This window comes from Pan paniscus, chromosome 14 (assembly GCF_029289425.2).
Source record: "Pan paniscus chromosome 14, NHGRI_mPanPan1-v2.0_pri, whole genome shotgun sequence".
Lineage (NCBI taxonomy): Eukaryota > Metazoa > Chordata > Mammalia > Primates > Hominidae > Pan > Pan paniscus.
Window position 1 is genome coordinate 34,680,060 of NC_073263.2, and position 24,445 is coordinate 34,704,504.

Genomic DNA, 24,445 nt, shown 5'->3' on the forward strand with positions numbered 1-24,445 from the left:
GGACTAACACAGATAGCATGGAAGTATTTAATTATGAGCTAATAAAACATTGGACAAATACTGGAAGAAAATAACTATACACAAAAAAAAAAAATTGGAAATTGCTCAAAGGCAAAACTCTGGCTAGTAGCATAGTGAAATACACAGAAGATAAAACTGAAAAAAAAGCAAATATTATGAATAGATGAAAATATGAGTTTAGGATTAGAAAGAAAATGAGCGACATGGGAGAAAAACAAATTACCATAATGGCATAAATTGGCCAGGTGTGCTGGCTCACGCCTGTAATCCCAGCTCTTTGGGAGGCCGAGGTGGGCAGATCAACGAGGTCAGCAGTTTGAGACCAGCCTGGCCAACATGGTGAAACACCGTCTGTACTAAAAATACAAAAATAAGCCGGGCATGGTGGCGGGTGCCTGTCATCACAGCTACTCGGGAGGCTGAGGCAGGAGAATTGCTTCAACCCAGGAGGTGGAGGTTGCAATGAGCTGAGACCGTGCCATTGCATTCCAGAGCCTGGGCAGCAGAGGGAGACTCCATCTCAAAAAAAAAAAAAAAAAAAAAAAAAGCCAAAATAATAATAATGGCATAAATGGAGTTCCCAAATAAGAAAAGCAGAATAATGGAACAAAACAAATATTTAAATCTATAATTCAGTGAAGTCTAGATGTAAGATTTTGCCATTTTTATTTAGAGGACATATTGTGTGCCAGGGAAAACTGACCTAGAATGGTTAGCATCAAAGTGCATTACTGAACTTAAATAGAAGAATACTTTGTATAATAGTGCACAGATAAGGAGAAAAATGAGTCTGGCTTTAGACTCTAAAATAACCTTCAATACAAAAAACTATAACAATCATAATTAAATGAAGAAAGTGGGAGCCAAACTATCCTTTAAGTAAAAAGGTTGCTGTCAAATATTTTTTAGCCATACAGCAAATTATTTCTGTGACTAAATCTTGAGGAAATTGCGGGGAATAAAGTCCAACCAACTAGGAATGACTGGAGAAACTATTGCTAAGGACCGCTGGTGAGCACTGAATAAATTTAACCATAAAACTAAGACTAAAATAAATGTTCATATTACTGTGACAGACCAGAATTTACTTTTTATATATGCTAATAATGTACAAATGACACAACCGTAATGAATTGGGAGGGGACTGAGAAAAGAAGGAAAGTAGAGCAAGTGCAAAGAGTCAGAATTTCCATGTAAGTGGACAGATGAAATATTACAAATATAGGCCTATTGACTAAAATTTGATGATGTAGATGAAAGGAAAAAATTAAGAGTAAATATGCTGACATTTACATTTCTCATAGTAGGGAAATACCCTTTTTAAACAGATGGAGGATTACTTATTCTTTCACAGTTAAAAAGATAAGCAGTTCTATAAAATTATAAAGCTTTCAAAATATTTAAGATCTGTATGGATAAAACTAAGAACAATGTATGTAATGGAACTTCGAAAAATCTGTAAAGATCAGTAAGCATAACATAAAATATGAAATATCTAAGACCAGTCATACTGTCATAAAAAAAAAGTAAAAGCTTTTATAAATCACCTGTTGTAAGAAAAATATCACAATTGATCACAGTAATGAAACCCAGTTCTATATGCAAGAAACATACCCAAAAACCAAAGTGGTTTTGAAAGGTTGAAAGTAAAAGGATGAGTAAAGTTTTATTATATAAGTACAAAGAAAGCAGAAAGGGGTGGGGGGAGGGGGGAGGGATGGCATTGGGAGATATACCTAATGCGAGATGATGAGTTAGTGGGTGCAGCGCACCAGCATGGCACATGTATACATACGTAACTAACCTGCACATTGTGCACATGTACCCTAAAACTTAAAGTATAATAAAAAAAAAAGCAGAAAGTAGGAACCATGATCTTAGTACTGGACAAATTAGAATACAAGCCAAAAAGCAATAACCATTAGATAAAGAAGAATTCTTTATAATGATAAAATAGAAACATTCATAAACTAGAAATTACAGGAGAAACAGACAGTCACTTAAAGTTTAAGACTTCAAAACGAACTTTAATTCACCTATTTCAGTCCACAAAAAGCCAAGAAGATCTGAAATGGGATAAATCTTTTTGACCTTAAACTTGTGGGTCGGTGTGTAGGAAGATTGGAGTGCTATCATGCTGGCTCCAGGGGCTCATGGTACAGGACTTATAGCTTGCTAAGTTTTATACTACAAGTCAGTAAGTTTAAAGGGTGCTCTGCCTGACACTACCTGCAGGGATCTCATCATTTAAAATTCACAGCCATGAGATTTGACCTTGACTCTGTGGATAGTGAAAAATAGCAGCTCATCTAAAGGGGCCTACTAGCCAGAGGCAGGATGAGAGAATCATCAAACTGTGTACCCAGTGAAGTAAAACTATGGTGGAGGCTGTTGTGGAACATCTGAATTTCATTTATACAAAGAGCTTTTGAGATTCAAATAGAGCACCAGTGATAACATTCTGCTCTTTTAGCTGATGATTTTTTAACCCTTCACCCTACTTAATGGAAGATCTGAAAGCATGGATGAAAAATAGAGAGTGAGAGAAAAGATAAAGCCTTAGAAAATACGAGACTTCACATGTGGCTATTAAGAGTTCAAAACCAAACACCACATGTTCTCACTCATAGGTAGGAATTGAACAATGTGTGTGATGTTTCTCCTTAAACATCACACACCGGGGCCTGTTGTGGGGTGGGGGGAGGGGGGAGGGATAGCATTAGGAGATATACCTAATGTTAAATGATGAGTTAATGGATGCAGCACACCAACATGGCATATATATACATATGTAACAAACCTGCATGTTGTATACATGTACCCTAAAACTTAAAGTATAATAAAAAAAAGAGTTCTTAGAAAAGTGATGAGTGTAAAAACTAGATATCCTGAAACACTTTGATCTACTAAAAACTTAGAAATGTTAGATAAAAATATGTCAAAAATCCTATTAAATATATAGGTGTGCACACAAAAGTAAGGGAAATTCTCACATTCCAGAAATGAAAATCAAGCATACTAAAAGAAACAAGACTTTAAAAACAAGGTAATTTAAAAATAAACCATGTAATTAAAAAAACCCTAAGTAACTTGTGAAAATGAAAAGGTAGTAATTACCATGAACACCTATATGGAAACATTAAACAGATTAGACAAAGCTTCAGAAAGAATTGGTGAACTGAGGGATAGAACTGAAGAAATTACCTAGAAATCAACACCAATAAACAAGATTACAACCATGACATTAAGAGAGAGAGAAAAAAGGAAAGGTTTCAAATATGGCTAATAAGAGTTATAGAAAAGGGGACGAGAGAATGAGGAAGAGGCAATATTCAAAGTAAATTACTAAAGTTTTACAAAATTGATGAAAGACCTGATTTCTCAGATTTTGGAAGTAAAATGAATTCTAATCAGGGAAAATTAGCATGAAATCTTACCACAAAGTGAAACTCCAGAACCCAACAAGGACAAGGAGAACAACAAAGGGAAGTTAGCCGTATAATATTAAAAGAAATATAATATTTTAGTAAAGAAAACAATATAGTACATATTTGTGAATAAACAGAGCAAAGTGCAGTCCATAGATTGACCCAAATACTTAGTGATTTTAGTGCTAATAAAGGTGCCATCTCTGATGAATAGAGTGATGATATACTTTTAAAAAATGCTGTCTGTTAAAGGAATGGAACAAATGACATATTTTTATTTGCATTTAAAAAGTTAATAGGCAGTTATAACAAATGTACCACTCTGGTGAGGGATGTTGACAGTGGGGAAAGCTGTGTATATGTAGGGGTGGGGACATATGGGACTCCCTACATTCTGCTCAATTTTACTGAGAACCTAAAACTGCTCTAAAAATAAAGTGCATTTAAAAGAGAAGGGTAAAGTGGTAGGGAAATGAGAAATTATAAAGTGTTCACTTGTATGGGGGAGCTGTGAGTGATGTGGAAATATAAGGGATGAGTTGGGTGTAAAATCTCTATGTATTTTTTTATGTCATATATTTTTAACTAGGTAAGTGTATTACTTATTCTAAAAATTAAATGATAAAAGCTGTTATTGCATTATTTAAATATATAAAAATAAACTTTAAGGCAAAAAAATTAATGAGGATGAAGGGGGCCACCATATTATGAAAAAGGTGTAGTTCACTAGGAATGTAAAAGTTTCAAATGCATATTCACTTAGTGTAGGTGAGTCATAGAAATCTATTATTGACTAAATTTGGAAGAGTATTTTACAAATTTTAACATATTTTTGTCCTTAAAAGATCAATTACAAAAAAATCTCAAAAGTATAATTTGAAAAAAAAAATCCATTGGCCTGAGTGTCATACACGTTCTTTTCAAGCACACAAAACTATAGAAATTATTTAAATGAGGCCATAAAGTAGGCTCAATAAATTTAAACAAATTGTCATACAGATGACTTTCTCTGCAAACAGTGCAATTAAACAAGAAATCAATGATAAAAATTAAACTTAGAAAATAGAAATATATATATCTTCTAAATAACTATAACAAGAAGTTATTCATTATACAAATTATAAAATGCAGTAAAAATATTTAAAATTATGTATATTTACACTTGTGAGATTTGGTCTAAATGATACTAGAGAAAATTCATAGTTGTGAATATTTATATTAAAAGCAGAAGGGTACTTAGGTTTTCATTTTTCTAGGTTCTCAGTTATGCTTACCTCATTAATTGTCAGCCTAAGAAGGCAAAAGAAATAGTAAAGGGCAGAAGTGAATGAAACAGAAAGCAAGACTATTAAACAGAGTAACGGCAAGGCCAAAAAGCCGTATTATTCACTTATAAAATACTTTTCCATGACTAGCTAAAGAAGGAATCAGCCACTATTTCACCTAATATAATTCATACAACCTTGATACCAAAATTGGATATGGATTATCTAATTATAAGGAAAATTTATGGTCAATCTCCCCTATGAACATGAGTCTATCAGTTACTTTTTTAAAAGTATACAGCATAACCAAATTGAGGGTAGTCATAGAATGTAAAGGTGGTTTAACATCAGGACAACATTTCATCTATTTATTAACAAAGGAGAATAGCTATATAATTATGATGTGTGCAAAAAATTTTCATAAAATTCAGTATCATTTGTCATAAAAATTTTTAGCAAACCACAAATAGAAAATAATTTATTAAATCTGGTAACATATGTCTACTGAAAACTTTCCACAGTCCTATTTAGTAATGAAATGTTAGAAGCATCCCCTTTGAAAAACTAACAATTAACAAAAGCCTGCTTTCACCACCCCTGTTCGACATCCTATTGGGTAATATTTTGGCATTTATGAAACACTCCACTTAAAGCTAGCAAAATTGTTTTCAAGTGCATATGCAGCATTCTCCAAAATGTATTATGAGTTGGGCTGTAAAATATAAAACAAGTCTCAGTAAATTTAAAAACTAATAAATCAAACAGAGTGTGTTATCTGACCACACAGAATTAAATTTGAATGAAAGAGGTTTGAGAAATTGCAAGGTATTTGGAAGTAAAGAACCTAACTAATCCCTGAGTCAAAAAAGAAATCATAAAGAACATTAGACGTTAGTTAGAACTGAACGAAAACAAAACCACAGGATAGACTACTTACTGAATGCTTATGCATTGCTGATGGAATGTAGAATCCTGCAGCCATGTTCCAAAAGGATTTCCTAATTTCTTAAAAAGTATTACCATACTTAGGAATGTATCCAAAAGAAGTGATAGCATGTTCATAGCCAGACTTCGCATGAATGTTCTTAGTACTATTATTACTATTATTATTATTTTGAGATGGAGTCTCACTCTATTACCCAGGCTGGAGTATAGTGGCACGATCTCCGCTCACTGAAACCTCTGCTTCCCATGTTCAAGCGATTCTTCTGCCTAAGCCTCCCACGTAGCCGGGACTACAGGTGCGTGCCACCATGCCCAGCTAATTTTTTTGTATATTTAGTGGAGATGGGGTTTCACTATGTTGGTCAGGCTGGTCTCAAACTCCTGACCTCAGATGATCTGCCCACCCCAGCCTCCCAAAGTGCTGGGATTACAGGCGTGAGCCACTGTGCCCAGCCAGTACTGTTATTAACAGTAGCTCCAAACTAGAAACAATCCAAAAGTCAATCAGCTGATGAATGGACAAACAAAATGTTTTATGTCTATACAATGGAATACTATTGTGCAATTAAAAGGGAACAAACTACTGATGCATACTATGACATAATGAGTCCTAAAACTATTATGCTAAGTGAAAGAAGCCAGATGCAAAAACTATACACTATATGCTTCTGTTTATATGAAATGTCCAGAATGCAAATAAGTGGTTAAATGGGGCTAGCAATGGGAGTGGGAATTAACTGCCATTGGGCACAGGGAACTGTTGAGGATGATAAAAATGACCTATAACTGTATTGTAATGATAGTGGCATGACTCTATATAATTTTTAAATGAATTGTTCATTTGCAAAGTGTGTGAATTTTGTGGTATGTGTATTATAGTTCAGTAAAGCTAGTAAAAATGTGAAAAACAAAATTTAAAACTCTTTGAAAGTGCAGGATAATAGTATTATCACCTTGGATTAAGGAAGGATTTCTAAAACAATAAATACACATAAATCATACAGCAAAAAGATAAATTTGACCATTAGAATAAAAAGTACTTTAAAAGTTACCATAAAAAGTGAAAAGACAAGGCACAAAGTGAAAGAAGATATTTGCAGTTTATCTAGGATACAGTGGATTTGTATCCTAAACATACAAAAAAAATCGTGCAAATAAATTAGAAAAAGAAAATCTGTTAGGATCATGAAGAATATAAACAGACAATTCACTGAAGAGGAAACTTGAGTTAGCAGTAAACATATGGGTAATATACTCAACTTCAGTAGTAATCAATAAAGTGCAAATAAAACATGCATTTAATGCTCATCAGGATGGTAAAATTTAAAACTGTTGACAGTATCAAGTGTTGTCAAAGGATGTACATCAGTGGTAACTCTCCAATCACTGGTGGAATTATATACTGGTACAATCACATTGAAGAACAATTTACAATTTTTGAAAAGGATAAAGATACTTATACTCTATGACTAAGGAACTCTCTCCTTGACATAGAGAAAGTCTCATGTGTGTGAACAGTGTTCAATATAACATTGCTAATATTAAAAGTTGGAAACAACATAGAACAGGAGAACAGATAAATAAACTAAGGTATATTCATACATTTGGATATATTCAGAACTGAAAATGAATGATGTAAAGTTACCTTGCACAAATCAAATATAAAGCAGTAAAGCAAGTTGCAGAAGGATACATAATAATGATGCAATTTATTTCAATTTCAAAAATATGTGAAGACAAAATTGTAAATTGCGTATGAATAGATATTCGTCTAATTAAAAGTATAAAGACGTACATGGGAATAAAAAACAAAATTTATGATTATTGGTTATCCCGAAGTAGAGTGTGAAGAATGGGATGATGGACAGGTATCCAGAAATACTTACTAAGTTGGTTGGTGGCTACATGAATATTTATTATGTTTAAAAAAAAACTGAGTAAAGAAACTTATAGCAAACAAAAGTAAAGCAGAAATTTGTTATCACTGTAAAAATCAGATGGGATTTGAAAGCCCAAAACACGATGAGTTGAACCTGAGGTTAAAAGTTCAAAAGAGAATGTGGAAGGACATTCTGTATTTTGAAAGGAACAATTTAAGTAGATGGTGTTAAGTTCATAAACCTGAAAACATCAAATAGCAATGTCAAAAATATAAAACAAAATTCATTTGAGATGCAAAAGAACTTGATAAAATATACTAATGGTAGAGATGACATATCTCTCTCAGAATGGGACCAATTGATAATACATACAGATATAGAGAAATTGAGTAATAGATTCATAAAACTTGGCTCAACAGATATATGTTCAATCTTACATATTTTGAGGATATACTTCATGGCTAAAGAAGATGTACAAAAAAAAAAAAAAGGCGGGTCATGTCCTGGGCCATCAAATGAACAAAGCAGGCAGAGTAGACATTTTATTGGACACTGCTTCATGACCATAATGTGATAAAATTGGAAATAAAAAAGAAATTATGCAAAAATATCTTACCTACTTAGAAATTAAGAAGCAGTGTGAAGATATCCTTTAGAGAATAGAAGAAAATAAAAGAAAAATTAGAAATTATCTAAAATTTTCTGTACTTCATAGCAAAAACTCTTATCAGAAATAAATACCTCCATTACTGAAAAATAAAGATTAAAAGAAGAACTTTGAACTTATATTACAACATTAATTAAAGTACAATAAAGTAAAATAGGAAGTACAAATTAGTAAGGGTGGAGGCTAACATGAAGAAACTAGAAAAATAAAAACTGTTGGAACTGTTGAAAGGATCACTAACTACAAAGCTGATGTTTTTAAGGAACCAACAAAATGAATCAAACTTTCCAATACCTCATTGAGATAAAATAGAGAGAAGCTTTTGAATAAGGAAAGCCTTTTCAAATTATAGGACAGATTATAATAATTATAAGAAAAATATAGTACATTATGATGACATATAAGAGGCCCACTTCTAATTCTAGGTAATATCATTTTCTATATATTTTGTGTGTTCATTCATTTGGTTTTTCCCACATATACATAGTACTTTTCCATCAATTAAAAAATGGGAAGGGTAATATCCAGTCATTAATAAATAAAATAAAACTACAGGAGCACAAAACATGCCCTGTTTTGCTTCACTAGTAATCACCAACAAACCTATCATATGCTCCCTTAATGCAGAACTGTGTTTTGATATAGTTTCCGTGTAAACATTGGTGCATATAGCATTGAGTTCCTATACCTTATCCTCCATTCTAGCCTCAAAATAAAATGCTGGGGAGATGTAGGTTAAAATCTGAAATAATATTACAACTGTCCTGACAGATTGAAGAAGATCAGAAAGTATAATAATATCTACTAGTTGAGTAACTAATGCTTCTTACTACAGAATAATATATACAATGATAGCCAAAGGAAATTGGAAATGTAAATACAATTATAAATTGCTTACTGAAAACCATTAAAAAATTAAAAATGCAGTAAATGGAGAGCTATGCTGTGTACATTAATGGGAAGACTCAATTATATAAAGATAAAATTGTAATAAATCAATTTGTAAACATAATGTCATTCTGGTAAAAAATATAATTTTTATTTAAAGGTTAAAAAACTCTTCAAAAGCTAACTCAGATGAACAAATAAGTAAAAATGTCAATAGAAGTTTGAAGAATAAGAATAATGAGTATTTATTGTAATAAGTCTAGTAGACTTTACATCAAGGAATAAACTTAAAGAAGGGGTGTAGAATAGAAAGCACAGAAACACATCCTGATATACATGTATATCTATATATATGTATGTTTGGATACTAGAAACATAATTAAAATATGAATTATTCAATAATTGGCAGTGGGAAATTATTTAATTTCTGAATTGAAGGTGGAGAAGAAGCCTTCAAACCATATCACCACACCCAGCCCCCTCCCCCCTCAAAAAAAGAAAACCAAAACCACAAACATTTTACAAAGAATAAACATTTGGAATTGTGGACTTCCAGATCAAGTTGATAAAGAGAGATGAAAGAATTTCCCTTGTCCCAACCTAATGAAATAAACATTATATAGTAAAATAGAGACTCTCCCCCTCCAAAACAACAAATTCAAATGTAACCAGACAAGGAAAGCAGCATCACATAAAGCAATGCATGCAAAATATTGACAGCGAAAAAAAAGAACCCAGAGATTCTGGAGTGACTTCGTAAGTATCCTTCCCTCATTTCTATCCCTGCAAAGCCAACGGAATTCCTAGATTTGTCCCTTAATAATCCCCACATTAGAGTGATAGGAATTGATACCTGGTTTTTCTTCTTTAGGACTTTTGGTGAGTGAAAATAGTTCTTTTTTGAAACAAGGAGAATGAACTGAGATTGATGTTCTGTGATGAAAATGGGATTCTAAGTTTTTGTATTAACTTATCACACTGAGGGATCAAGTCAAGGCCTGAAACAATTTCCTTTTGGAAATGAGATATAGTCCCTTAAGTAATGTATGGAAAAAGCACACCATCTTCTAGGAAAATTTGACAAAGAATGATAACACTAAGACATATAGTATTTAAATAAAAGTTTAGTGATTAAAAAAAAGAGTTCCTAAAAAGAAAATGGAAAACCTAGGCAAAAAAGAAGTACTTTCAAATGGTTAAACATTTGGCTGGCCTCAGACTTCTCCCAGTTGAATTCAGTGCCAAAAGAAATAATGCAGTGTCTGCAAGTTCTGAAAGAAGGTGTGACCCGAGAATATTATATCCTGCCAGATTGTTAAGTATGTAGACATCAGGTCAGAATTCAGAAGACAGACTTCTTCATCTCCTCTTGAATGGCATCCCCAGTCAATTGAGAGCTGAGTCAAAAGAAAAACCACAAATGGTAAAGACAAGGTCAAGGAAGTGAATTCATTTGAAGTAGACGAAGACCCAACAATTCATACATAACAGCAGTGTTACAATGAAAATAATTTAAGTATTTTAAACCTTGATGTTCAAATAGCAATATAGCTCACAAAAATTAGATGACATAAAGTGTGAGGATGGTAATTATCTGTCTTTAATATAAAAGAGTAAATTGATACTTTCTAAAATTGAAATGTTTAGTTAATTAATTATGTAACACTTTGTTGTTTTATTCATAATTATTTTTTAAGCCTCATAGAGATTTTTAGTTAGAAAAAAGCCCTTTGGCCAGGCGCGGTGGCTCATGCCTGCAATCCCAGCACTTTGGGAGGCTAGATGGGTGGATCCCTTGGTCAGGAGATCGAGACCATCCCGGCTAACACGGTGAAACCCCGTCTCTACTAAAAATACAAACAATTAGCTGGGTGTGGTGGCGGGCGCCTGTAGTCCCAGCTACTGGGGAGACTGAGGCAGGAGAATGGCCTGAACGCAGGAGGCGGAGCTTGCAGTAAGCCAAGATCACGCCACTGCACTCCAGCCTGGGCGACTGAGCAACACACAGTCTCCAAAAAAAAAAAAAAGCACTTCATGTGGTAAAGAAAGTCATCTGAAGTTTAAAAACTTTTTTTATTGTTTCATGTCCTTTTCTTTCTTTTCTGTTAAATGTGAGTAAAATTACATTTGATGCTTTTTATTTAAAATAAAATTTAGTATGAGTTTCTTCTATCCTTCTTTATTCCCTCTTTCTTCCCTTCTCCTTTATTACCTTCTCTTACTCTCCATAAAAAGATATCTAATGTTTATTGTTATTTATTGTGTTACTTTTGGGTAGTAGAATTTTAAGTCTTGTACTTTCTGTTTCCCTACAGTTTATGAATTTCTATGTTGTATATGACTTAACACAACCAATTAAATAATTATGAAAAATGAGTTAAAATAAAAATCATTTTAAAATGCTATATTAAGTATAAATGAAGAAATGACAGGATCAAAACTTTATAGATAGATTTTATTCAAGAAAATTAAAAAAAAAAACCTTTGATGCCACAAAATCCCTTGAAATTCAGAAAGTGGAAAATATTTGTAAATGAGTTGACAAAGGAATAATTTTCCTGATATTATTAGGGATCTCATAATTAGTAGAAAAAAGATGAACACACAGAAGGAAAAAATGGGTCACAGGACAGCATCAGGAACTTCTTGGAAGTAGTATAAATGGTTAGAAACTTTCAATTGATCAGCAATTCTTGTCAGTGAAAATAAGATCTACTTTTTACATACCAAATTGACTATTTTTCTGATGATTATAATACATAGGGTTGGTAAAATGCATTTATACCTTAATAGTAGAAATATAAATGTACGTATTTTTGGAGGTCAGTTCAGCAAAGTCTCATAAAAATTAAAATATAAAAGCTTTTAACCCAATCATTTCAGTTTTTATCCTAAGGAAATAACCATGGTTATGCCCAAAGATGCGTCTAAAGGAAAAGTTTATTTATGGTAGAAAAAAATTGGAAATTACATAAATGGCTAACATTAGTTAATGGATAAAACAATTACGCTACTTTTTTTTTTTTTTTTTCGAGACGGAGTTTTGCTCTGTCGCCCAGCTTGGAGTGCAATGATGCAATCTCCACCCACTGCAACCTACACCTCCCATGTTCAAGTGATTCTCCTGCCTCGGCCTCCAGAGTAGCTGGGATTACAGGTGCCTGTCACCATGCCCGGCTAATTTTTGTGTTTCTAGTAGAGACAGGATTTCACCATGTTGGCCAGGCTAGTCTTGAACTCCTGACCTCAAGTGATCCTCCCACCTCAGCCTCCCAAAGTGCTAGAATTACAGGTGTGAGCCACTGCGCTCTGCCAATTATGCTCCATTTTTCTTATCAATTATATTTTATGACACTGAAAAATACACAATATATTGTTGACTTAAACAAACTATAAATTACCTTATATAGAACAATTTCCATTGTATTCCTCTCATCCTGTCATTTATATCTGTGTGTCATATATGGATTTATATGCATAGTAATTAATCTGTATATAAAATGATATTTATAATGATTATGTCTGGGTTACAGAATTATGGGGTTTCTTTTCTTTCTTTATTGTTTTCTTTACTGTTTTCATATATACTCTGAATTTGTTACAAGAAATATCTTTTTTTTTTTTTTGAGACAGAGCCTAACTCTGTTGCCCAGGCTGGAGTGCAGTGATGCAATCTCAGCTCACTGCAACCTCCGCCTCCCAGGCTCAAGTGACTCTCCCGCCTCAGCCTCCCAAGTAGCTGGGACTATAGGTGCATGCCACCACACCCAGCTAATTTTTGTATTTTTAGTATAGACGGGGTTTCACCATGTTGGCCATGCTGGTCTTGAACTCCTGACCTCAAGTGATCTGCCTGCCTCGGCCTCCCAAAGTGTTGGGATTACAGGCATGAGCCACCACACCCAGCAATAAGAAGTATCTTTGGCCACCCCACAAAAAGATTGTTTTGTGAAGAAAGAAATTTAAATACATTTCAGTGGAATGTATAGTAAGCTAATACATCTATAATGTGCATGATTACAAGATTCTGTAAAAAAAAAATAGATTACACTGTCGATCCATGTGGGCAGAAATCCTGTCAAACTCAAGATATGAAGCAAATCAGCACTAAAAACTGAGGTCTCTAGATCTTAAAGGTAATTATGATGTTAGTTTTTCCAGTAAATGTCCCACTGAAGCCTTTCCTGAACTAAACCCACAGAGCTAGGTCTTTCATTAGAAGTCCTATAAGGAACAAAATCATGTGATGTACAGGGCCAGTGCACCATTTCCTGCTTAAGATGATGGATGGCATTTTTTTTTTTTAATCTCTTGACTGCTGTGCAACAAAATGTACTGGTAAGTATTGTTTTAAAGCAAACTACAGGAGGAAGTTGACTCATCTCTACTGTGGTGTATGCACAGCATCTTCAAGTTTCCCCCGAACCTAGAATTAAGCATCTGTATAAATGTTTGCATTGGAGGAGATAATCAAGAGGGCATGGATTTCTTCAGTAGCTGAAGTAGTAGTGGCACAGTTAAGAGAATATTCTAAATTTCAGATAGCCTACTTAATTAATTAGTTCACTTTTTTGAGACCAGGTCTCACTCTGTTGCTCAGGCTAGAGTGCAGTGGCACAAGCTCACTGCAGCCTTGATCTCCAGGAATCAAGTCATTCTCCCCTTCTTGAGTAACTGGGGACTACAGGAGCCTGCTACTATGCCCAGCTAATTTTTTTTTTTTTTAAGTAGAGATGAAGTCTTGCTGTGTTGCCCAGGCTTATCTCGAACTCATGAGTTCAAATGAGCCTCCTGCCTTGGCCTCCCAAACTGCTGGGATTCCAGGCATGAGGCACTGAGCTGGCCTTTAGATAGACTAATTTAGACATATGTTTACCAGCTCCTTGTAGCAGAGATCTATTTCAAGGCCAATGCTTTGTCATTTGTTCTTTCCTGATTGGGAGCAAAGGAATACTTAAGGCCTCCTTTTCTTGGGCGAGGCTTGAGTTGGAAGAGATTTAAACCTTCCCTTCCATAGTCCCATAATACTCATTAGCCCTGTATTTTTTTTTAAATAGCCATTTGACCTTTTTCAGTCATATTTAAGTGTTTTGCAAACACAGCTGCAGAACAGATGCCCTACCTTCCTTTTGAGTTTAGGTCATTTTGCTTTTTCCTTCCCTGGACTGAGGCAGATAGGGTGAGGGGATCAACAATCCTGTGTCTTTTGTTATGGAGTGTGGCTCTTGGAGGCTAATGTTAGAAGAGACCTTTTGCAGATGAATGGTACCGACATAAATGGTTCATTTGATTTCTGTATTAATTATGGTAACAGTAGCTGCCATAACTGATAAATAATGAAATTCTAGTCACTTACCAGGCTAGTAGTTTATTTCATGTTCACTTAAAATCCAAATAGGTTTTCCCAAGCAGTTGTTTATCTTACAGTGATTTAGAGACCCAGGCAGCTTCTCCCACCTTGTAGCTCCATTGTCTTCCTTCTGTGGATTCTGTGTTGCTGGCTTGGGGAAAGAGCATGGAAAATGTGCATGAGTGCTTTTCCTGTGGGTCAGGACTAAAAATAATCTACAGCTTTTCTCTTCACATTTTATTGGCTAGAACTCAGTTAAATAGTCACACTTAGCTGTAAGAGAGGCTGGAAATGTAATACAGATGTGGACCCAGGAAGAAAGGAACCAGAGTTTAGTGATTACTTTGTCAGGCTGTGTCACAGTTGCCAATCCAGAGAACAATAGAAAATTGAAGAAATGAAATACTGAGAGTTGGGAGAGAAGATGATCCATATTTTGAATTCTTTTTTTGTTTTTTTTTTTCTTGAGATGGAGTCTCACTCTGTTGCCCAGGCTGGAGTGCAGTGGCTCGATCTCGGCTCACTGCAACCTCCACCTCCCAGGTTTAAGCGATTCTTCTGCCTCAGCCTCCTGAGTAGCTGGGACTACAGGCATGTGCCACCACGCCCAGCTAATTTTTGTATTTTTAGTAGAGATGGGGTTTCACCACATTGGCCAGGCTTGTCTCGAACTTCTGACCTCGTGATCCACCCACCTCAGCCTCTGAAAGTGCTGGGATTACAGGCGTGAGCCACTGTTCCCAGCCCAGATCTTGAATTCTAAGGAAGTGACACAAATGAGAGGCCTGTAGTAATTCTTGAGCTAGAGCTAAGAGTTCCAGGAGGCCTTTAATGGAACCTTCTATCCTAAGTATGGGTGTGGGAGGGACACAATTAAATCAGGCAACATTAAGTAGAAAGATATTTTTTAAATCCATTGGTAGACCACAAATACAAGCAATGATGAACTCTCTTTAATTATGCAGAATTATTTTGTTTTATGACACCAAAATTAAGCTAGAGTATTTATTTTTAACCGTAGTTTTAGTTCTTGATATTAAGGTTTGTTATAGTCTATGTTATAAACTTTGAATTTGTACAGGCATGATTTAAAAATTATGTGGTCTCTATGTTAGGGGAAACCAATAATTTTAACCCAATAAAATAACTTCAAAATAGTTATTTGAAATTTGAAAATAATAACAATGACACGTATGTAATATTCCATAATTTGTACATTTCACATTTTAGTTCACACAGATATTTCATTTGAAAAGTTTTTAACTAATAGTCTTGGAACTTTAGGACACAGTTGTGTTACAAACTGTTGTTTCTATAGATGGAAGTTCATGAAAATAATTACTTGTATTATTCTGTATCTGCTTATAAATTGTTCTCTCTTATCTAAAAGTCATGTGATCGGAGAATCCAATGTGTTTCATGGTGTTTTATTTTTCCTCCTTCTCTCCAGGAGAAAAGTTGAAATTATGCACACCCATAGTCTTTTCACTCTTCTTGGAGAAAGGCTGATGTTGCATACAAACACTGTGACTGTCACCACATACAACACACTTTATGAGGTAAAAATAAAAAATGCGTGATGAAAGTTTTAAGTGTATACAGTGGAAACCCTCTTAATCTATGCAATTGAGATGAGTAGTTGGTCTGTTAATCTAAAAGCTAATTAAACCACAAAATGGTTTAATGGTAAAAAATGAATATATACCTTATATTTTTATTTTATTTTAAAATATATCCATGTACAATTTTTGCCAATCTCTTTATGTCGATCCAAGAGCTTTTCTTCTTGTATGGGTTGGCTGACTGGCTTCACACAAAGTCTTTCTCACATAAATTACATCCATTATGTAGTATATATTAGTTCTGCTTCCCCATCCCCACCCCTCTGTTTTTATCCTCTCGTTCCTACTCTCTCTCTTTCTGCTTCTATTAGCTATCCACTGCCAGTATTAAGCTGGAGTTGCTACTGGGATAAATTTCGGTAAGAATTATTTGTAAAAATGATATCTGGAAGCATCTTTGGATCTCATCATTTCAATTTAGAGGTTCCTTTTTTATCACTTCCAACAAATGGAACAGTTTTGGGTTCAGTATTTTCTAGGAAATATGTATACTACCTCACAGAGTGGCTACTTTCATTTTTAAATGCTAGTAAAATGTTAGTAATGTCCCCTTACATTAACCTTAACTCTGCTTTCCTATAACTGATCTTCAGTGGTCCCAGTTCTTTTTCTCTAGCACAAGAGCTAACTGCCAGCATCCATTTTTGTATGGCTCTAAGTTAAGGAAGCTTTTTATATTTCTAAATGGTTGAAAATAATCAAAAAAAGAATAATATATGAGTTGTAAAATGTATAGGATTTTCAAATTTCAGCAAACACAGTCACACTCATTTGTTTAGCTGTTGCCTGTAGCTGCTTTTGTGCCACGACCACAGAGTTAAAGAGTTGTAACAAGAATATTTGTTATGCTCTCCTCACCTTGCACTGTTGCTTGGCAAACTAGAAATTACGGTGATGTAATACCTCAACAGTGTTTCATGTACCACTTGTATTGCCAAACCTAAGTTTTCTGCTTTTAAATACCAGTGCATACCCATCATGTCAAAACAAGAAAAGAAAAGTGGATTTTTAATCTCACACTTTGAAATACAGCAGAGTGTAGATTATTTTGTTATAGATTTAGATGGCAAGGCCTTGCGTCTGTTATACAAGGGCATTATAATCATGCTAAGAGAAAACTTACAGGTACTACTAAATATCCATAATATTATTCCTAACTCAGAAGAGCAGTGGTCAGAAAACATTAAACAGAATATCTCATCATTGTAGATTTCTTTATAAAAATGTTTTAAAAATAAAAATGAGAGGCATTGAGAAAGGGAGATGCTAAGCTTCTGAATGGAATTGTACTATAATTTTGAATTAACCTGTAATCTCAGCTACTTGCGGGGCTGAGGCAGGAGGACTGCTTGATCCCAGGAGGTCGGCTAGATCCCAGGAGGTCAAGGCTGCACTGAGCTGAGATTGCACCACTGCACTCCAGCCTGAGTGACAAAGTGAGACCCTGTCCCCTTCAGAAAAAAAACAAAAAACAAAAAAACAAAAACAAATTTACACTTCTCTAATACTGTTTCTTTTCATGTAAGCCATGGAACAGATCAAGTCAATTGCAGATTTTGCACAGTCCTCAAACAGGATAGGTTTTACATTTTTAAATGATGGGGGAAAAAGAGTATTTTGGGATGTGTTCAATTATATGAAATTCAAATTTCGGTCTCTGCAAATAAAAGTTTTTGTTTCTTTGGGTTCTTTTAAGGAAAAGTACAGAGAGTTATTGCAAAGAGAAAAGTACACACTCAGGAAAGGGGAGTGTGGGTATACTTAAGAGAGAGTTGCATGCAAGGGTTTTTGGGGCTGCTACCTTTATGAGTTTCTTCTAACCAAGGGATGGATGGAATATTCATAAAGATTACTGTAAAAGGGTAGATATTTCTCAGAACTGTGATGCTATCTAGTTTTACTCCAAATATGGGTGTTCCTGGAACCATTATGGTGCTGGTGAATGTGTGATTTAGTATGTCAGTGAGTGTATAATGAGGTCCTAGGTGAACCTCCATCAAATCCAGTGCCATACTGGGTGCAGTTAGCCTTAGCTATCTTGGCTCTCATCCTGGCTTTTCAGGGTCTTATCAACCCCTAGTTTCTGAAGCTATTTCAACAGTTTCCTTTTGCTAGTCATGCGAAACTGCTGCCTGGAGTTTTTTGTTCTCCTGCAACCACCCTTATTATTCCTGTTTCATTTCCCCTTCCCCTTCAGAGATTTCCATCTCTTATTCTTATGGGTTGATGAGGGAGAAGGTCGGTCTTCTTTATCTACTTCCTGCTGATTAGAGATGTTGGCCCTGCCTGGAAAGGGTATGGAAATCTTTGGCTGCCTGGCCTGAGGGTTCTAAGGGTGAGTCATCAGGAGACTCTGAATCCAAGGCAGGGATTGGAATCATTGCATGACCATCATTTTGACATGGAACTGTTGTAATGTAAAAGACACAAAATTTACAAGGAGGTTAAACAAGTAAGGACAAAGATTCATAGTAATAAGAGAGCTATTAAAGGTCAAAGGAAGGAACCATGTCACAGTTGGTAGGTATCCTTTGATGGAGTCCCAGATGGTTTGAGCAGTGGGATTATATTGAAATTATGTAGCCAGGTAGCCTGTTAGTAAATCTTTTGAACTTTCAGTTCAACTAATCCTGAGTTGTTAATATAAGAACAACAGGTGTGGTTTATTACTGTGCAAACCCCTCTTTGTTCAGCCAGAACATAAAGCCTCTTGTTGTTTCCTTGACCATTCAAGCAGTTCATGCTTTGGCCCTGTTAGAGCTTCATACAGTAGCTTAGCAATGAGCCTAAATCCTGGGATCAAAATCTTGCAAATTCCTGTCATACCCAGGAAAGTTTTGAGTTGCTTCTTCGGTTGTAGAGGCCTGACCTTTAAGATAGCTTCCTTTTGTTCGATGGACATGGTGTAGTTTCCTGGGCTTAGGATGTACCCCAGATATTTTACTTCCAGTTTAGAAGTCTGGGCCTTGGGTGGAGAGACTGGATACCCTTTCTCCCAGGAAGTTTAGAACTTGAATAACATTCTTATCTGAGGCCTCTTTAGTGGGTCTGCATACAAGGATGTCATCCACATATTGGCATGTGGCTTCCCTTTCTGGCTCTAGTTCCCTTAATTCTCTTGCCAAGGCATTTCTGAACAAGTGATGGCTATCCCTAAAGCCCCAAGGCAGTACAACCCAGGTATACTGCCAGGAAATACTATTTTCAGGATTAGTTCACTCAAAAGCAAACAAATAGTGATAGTCAAGGCATAAAGGGATACAAAAGAAAGCATCCTTAAGATCTAATATCATTAACCAATTGGTGTCTTCTGATATTTGGGTTAATATGGTAGAAGGATTTGGCACTTTAGGATGTAAGGGAATTACAGCCTCATTAATGGTTCATAAGCCTTGAACTAGACAATATTCTTCGTTTTGTTTTTGGACAGGGAGGACAGGACTATTACAAAGAGACTGACATGGAACTAGGAGGCCATGTTTTAAAAACTTCTTAATTACAGGTTAGAGTCCTCACCTGGCTTCTTGTTTGAGGAGATATCGATGCTTATGTGGGAAATTATTTTTGTCTTTTAAAGAGATGATCACTAGCTGACCATGTATTACTTTGCCAGGAGTTTCTTGGTCTCATACTTGTGGTTCCATTTCCAGATCTTACTTTGGAAGGAATCTTCTGTTTGTCTGATACTGGTATCGAAAAAACAAGCATTGCCAATACTTGAAAGAAATGTTTCCCAGGGCCTGATAAACGTAAAGTGACTCCAACTGTGGCCAGGAAATCCCATTCCAATAAAGAAATGGGACATAGAGTTTTGTAGCCTGCAGCTCAGGGGTAAGGTAAAGCGTTTTGATTTTGGAGTGTCATCAACATCCATGACAATGCAGTTATTGGAAGATAAGGTCCAAGAGTGGCCTTTAGGACAGAGTAACTTGCCCCTGTATCAGTTAAGGAATTAATATTATTTCCTGCCATGTCGAGTCACCCAAAGCTCCTTAGTTGTGATGACCATGCTTTTGTGGGAGCCGCCAGGAATGTTGGGTCCCTTCAGTCCTCAGTTATAACCATTATGGCCTCAAGTTTCCTTCTCTCCCTTTGGAGCTGAGGGCATTCCCTTTTCCAGTGGCCCTCCTGCTTGTAGTGAGGACAGGGTCTGGTTGGGCTCCCTTGGCTGGGACAGGTATTACGCCTGTGTCACAGCTCCCCACACTTGAAGCAGCAACCATTACCTTTAAGTTTTCTGGTAGGTCTGCTTGGTCCATGGGTGAAGCGTCCCTCTGGGTGACCCTGAGGTTGCAGGATGCTGCTTATAGTGACTGCTATCATTTGGGCCTGCTGCTTTCTCATTGTTTGCCATGCTAGGTCCTTTCAGCATATTCAGCCCTATCTCTATTATTGAATACCACAAAAGCCACATCAAGCATTTGATTAATAGGCATTTGGGATCCCAAAGCCAATTTCTGTGGTTTTCTTCTGATGTCAGGTGCTGACTGGCTAATAAAGTGTGTCCCGAGTAAAGTTTGGCAAGCATCAGTATGGGGGTCAATGTTAGTATATTTTCTTAGGGCCTCCACAAGGCATCTCTGGAACAAAGCTGGGTTTTCATCCTTTCTTTATTTCCCTTATTTTATCATAGTCCACAGGCTTGGTGTTACATTTTTTCATTCACTTCACTAAACAAGTCACCATATGATTTCTTTTTCTTAGATCAACTTGGCCCTGTTGATAGTTCCAGTTAGGGTCATTGTTAGGCACAGATGTGGCCCCCATACCATATTCTTCAGAGTCCCCAGATGACAGATTGTTAGCATAAGCCTGGGCCTCTGCCCAAATATGCTGCTTTTCTTCAGGAGTGCAACACATGGACAAGATATTATGAATATCTCCCCAAGTTAACTCAAATGAGAGTGAGAAAGCCCAGAATTCCTTCATGAATTTAGTTGAAAATCAAAGGTACATGCACCTGATGAATGATCCCAGCATCCCCATTGGCTACCTCCCTAAGTGGACATAACTTAGAATGGTCCCTTAGGAGGGTAGGAAACACCACTGCAGGTGACCCCAGCAGGGCTCAGTTCCCTTGGTAGGGAAGGTTATATAGGATGTTAAGGAGGCAGACTAGTAGGAGTCTGGGTGCTGGAGACAGTGGAACTAGGAGAAGACTGAGGAGTTAAAGGTGGAGCTGGGTAAGAGGGAGAAGCAGTGGGTGCCAGACTGTGTCTGGGTCAGGAGGTGAGGGAAGGCTCTGGATTAGTTATTTGATATTTCCTAATTCCAACTAATTAGTTGTTTGATATTTTCCAAAAGGGGATCATTTAGGATATCTGGTTCCCCATTTGATTCCCTTAAGGAAAGGGTATGAGGATAACAGAGGCGGGAATTCCTACAAAGCTCAGGGTTTTGATAAAGAGCTATGAAGGCCTGTACATACAATATTTGAGTCCATTTCTTCTGATGTTCACAAAAAACGATCTGATTACAAGATGGTATTAAAATTTAGGTTCCTGTTCTTTGGCTGTTGCACCCCATTTTCTGAAAGAGAGTTACCCTTGGCTTTGACTTGTTCTTGGGACAACCAACTGCCAGTGATTCTAAAATGAGGCTGATGATGCTCCAGGCTGGCTCATCATAAAGATAATACTGGTGGGCTTGGCGAGGTTTCCAAACACTGGTGGGACCTTGACCCCAGCTGGTGTTTGGGCTCTTGATAATAGGAGTTCAAAGATGAGTCACAAAATAGTGATAGCATGGAGATTTCTTGCAAAGAGAAAAGTACAAACTCAAGAAAGGGGAGTGTGGGTGTACTCAAGAGAAAGAGTTGCATGCAAGGGGGTTTAAGGCTGCTTCCTTTATGCACAAATAAAGTTTTATAGAACATAACTCATTAAGTAAAGTCCATTGGTCACTTGACACTACAGAGTTGAGTAGTTGTAATGGAGATTATATGATCCACAAATCTTAAAATACTATCTGATCTTATCTATAAAAAGTTTGCTGACCACTGCTCTACAGCAGCACAGAGAAATTTAACTCCCCTCTGTTGTTCTTTTTATTACAAGCTGTATTATAGTCTTCTGTCAGAATTAATATTCATCATTGCAAAAATTTGGAAAATGTAGAAAAGCACCAAAATAAAATTTAGCAAATACTGATTAATACTTAAGAATATATATATATTTCTCAACTCATACACATATGCACACAGAACTTTTATAAAATGTTATCCTAAATATAGTTTTCTTGTCCAGCTTTTTGCACTTATAATTACAAATATATTTATCACAAAATATTTATCTATAGCTGGGAAGGCAAACTTTTCTGGTAAAGGGACAGATAGTAATATTTCAGGCTTTGTGGGCTATACAGTACCTGTCACAACTACTCAAATCTGTTGTAGCTCAGAAGCAGCCACAGACAGTATGAACCAGACAGGCTGTGTACCAGTAAAACTGTATTACAGAAACAGGTGGCAGGCTAGATTTGGCCCACAGGCCATAGTTTTCTGACCCCTGCTCTATAATATTACTTTTAACTACTTAATTTTTTCTCTATTTTATCAGTAAATTTAAGAGTGGCTGCTCTTTAGATTAGTGAGGAAATCTACTGACTGCTCTGAATTGTTTGTTTCTGAGCTTAATATTCCGACTTTGTGTCAATCATTCCACAAATCACAAGATTAGTAGACTATGCCTTTCTGAACAATGCCTTTTTGAATTATAGTAGTATTTTAATATTGTTTCAATATTTGGCATGCAGAACTGAATAAGTACTAACACAATGGCTTTTCCCTATGCAGAGTATAATGAGGTCATTTTCTTTCTTTATTCTGATATTGTATTTCCCTCATCATAGTAACTGTTTTTTATTGGGCACTTCTTATGACAAACATGGTAAATTCTTTATGTACATTGTTTCAGATCTCATAACTACCCTATGATAATGGTATTTTTTTTGCTTGTGAAAACAGACAAACTAAGACTCACAGGTTAAATAATTTGCTGTATGTCATGCCACTAATAAATAATCATAAAATAGGTAGGTTCCATGATATATATACATAATGCAAAAATGTCAGAATCTCTCCTCAGTTGACAGCATTAAAATCCTCCTCTGAATCAAAACCTGCTACAATATCAGATTAGGCTTCTGAAGGCTAGTGCCTAATATTCATGAACATGTGTTTATGTTTTGATTTTTTGGACCTACTAACTGGTTTGGTCAATGATGCCTATGTAAGTTTTTAATCATTGTTTTACCTGTGTGAATTTTTGAGCATCTGCTTATTTTGACCTCTTATCCATAATAGAGAGTCTGAGTAGTCAGTGAAACTTTATATTGAGTGTAGCATAATAACATAATATGTTGAATTTGAAAAACCATTGTGTAGTACTAACCTTTAAATAAGAAAATTTCATATACATGTATGCACACATATATGTATTTCTATTAGTCTTCCTGAAAAGTGACTCAACACAAGTACCGCAGCGTTTTTACCCACCACCTATACTCCTGTGTATACCTAGTATCCAGATTTTGGTCTCTAGTGATATTCTACACAAAACAAAGCCAACTAATTGCTGGTCCTGTGTCTTAGATGAGGAAAACTCAAGATAAGTTTGAATTCTCTGATACTGGATGTGGGATGAGGTAGAGCTCCTGAAATGATGAAGGAACCAACTTACAGGCCTCTGACCAATTTTAGTAATAATACTTGTTTTTAAAATAGAATAATGTTTATGGTTACTTTAAATAATTTTTTCAAGGACTTTGAGTTTATATTGAACGCATATTCTAAAAAGAAAAGTTAATGTAAGTGTACAAAATGCCAAAAGAGAGAGATGATAAATGATTGGTTATCATTGTTAATCCTACAAAATAGCAGAAAGAGTCTTCAACATAAGCTTTAATACTACGGCCAAACCAAATTTTATTATCAGAATGACAGGGCAGTGGATTACTGTTTCTGGATCACCAGAGTTTAAACATTACATCTTTTGCTGTGTCGCATCTAGTTGCAAAAAGATTAACTTGTGTGATGGGTATCAATTTAATTTTTGTTAACATAGTAAAGGAAATTTAACTGAAAAAGGAAATCGCTTCCAGACTCTCTGCTTAGGTTTAATTCATCTTGTTAGCATCAACCAGGTTTTGTACTCTTAGCGAGAATTAGTTGTTTGATAATCCAGAGTTTGAAATGTTTTTTTAATCTTCATTTTCTTTTTTCTGTTTGGCAAAATCACCTTAATCTCAGCAATGCATCAGAATAAATATTACTACAACTCTACGAATGTGTAAGATTAAGTGCAGAAATAATAAAGAACCAACTTATGGTGTTGATAATGATATTTTAGAGTAGAGTAGAGTAGAGTAGAGTAGAGTAGG

At 35.5% G+C, this 24,445-nt stretch overlaps 1 protein-coding gene across 3 annotated transcripts in view; it reads left to right on the forward strand.

Annotated features, from left to right (window-relative positions):
• The window catches only part of NBEA (neurobeachin), a 707,824-nt gene that overhangs the window by 184,433 nt on the left and 498,946 nt on the right, over positions 1-24,445 (forward strand). For all 3 annotated transcript variants that reach the window (XM_008952234.4, XM_008952238.4, XM_063595707.1), the window contains exon 18: positions 15,895-16,003. In XM_008952234.4, the coding sequence (XP_008950482.4) occupies positions 15,895-16,003 (109 nt within the window). The remainder of the gene's footprint in view (positions 1-15,894; positions 16,004-24,445) is intronic.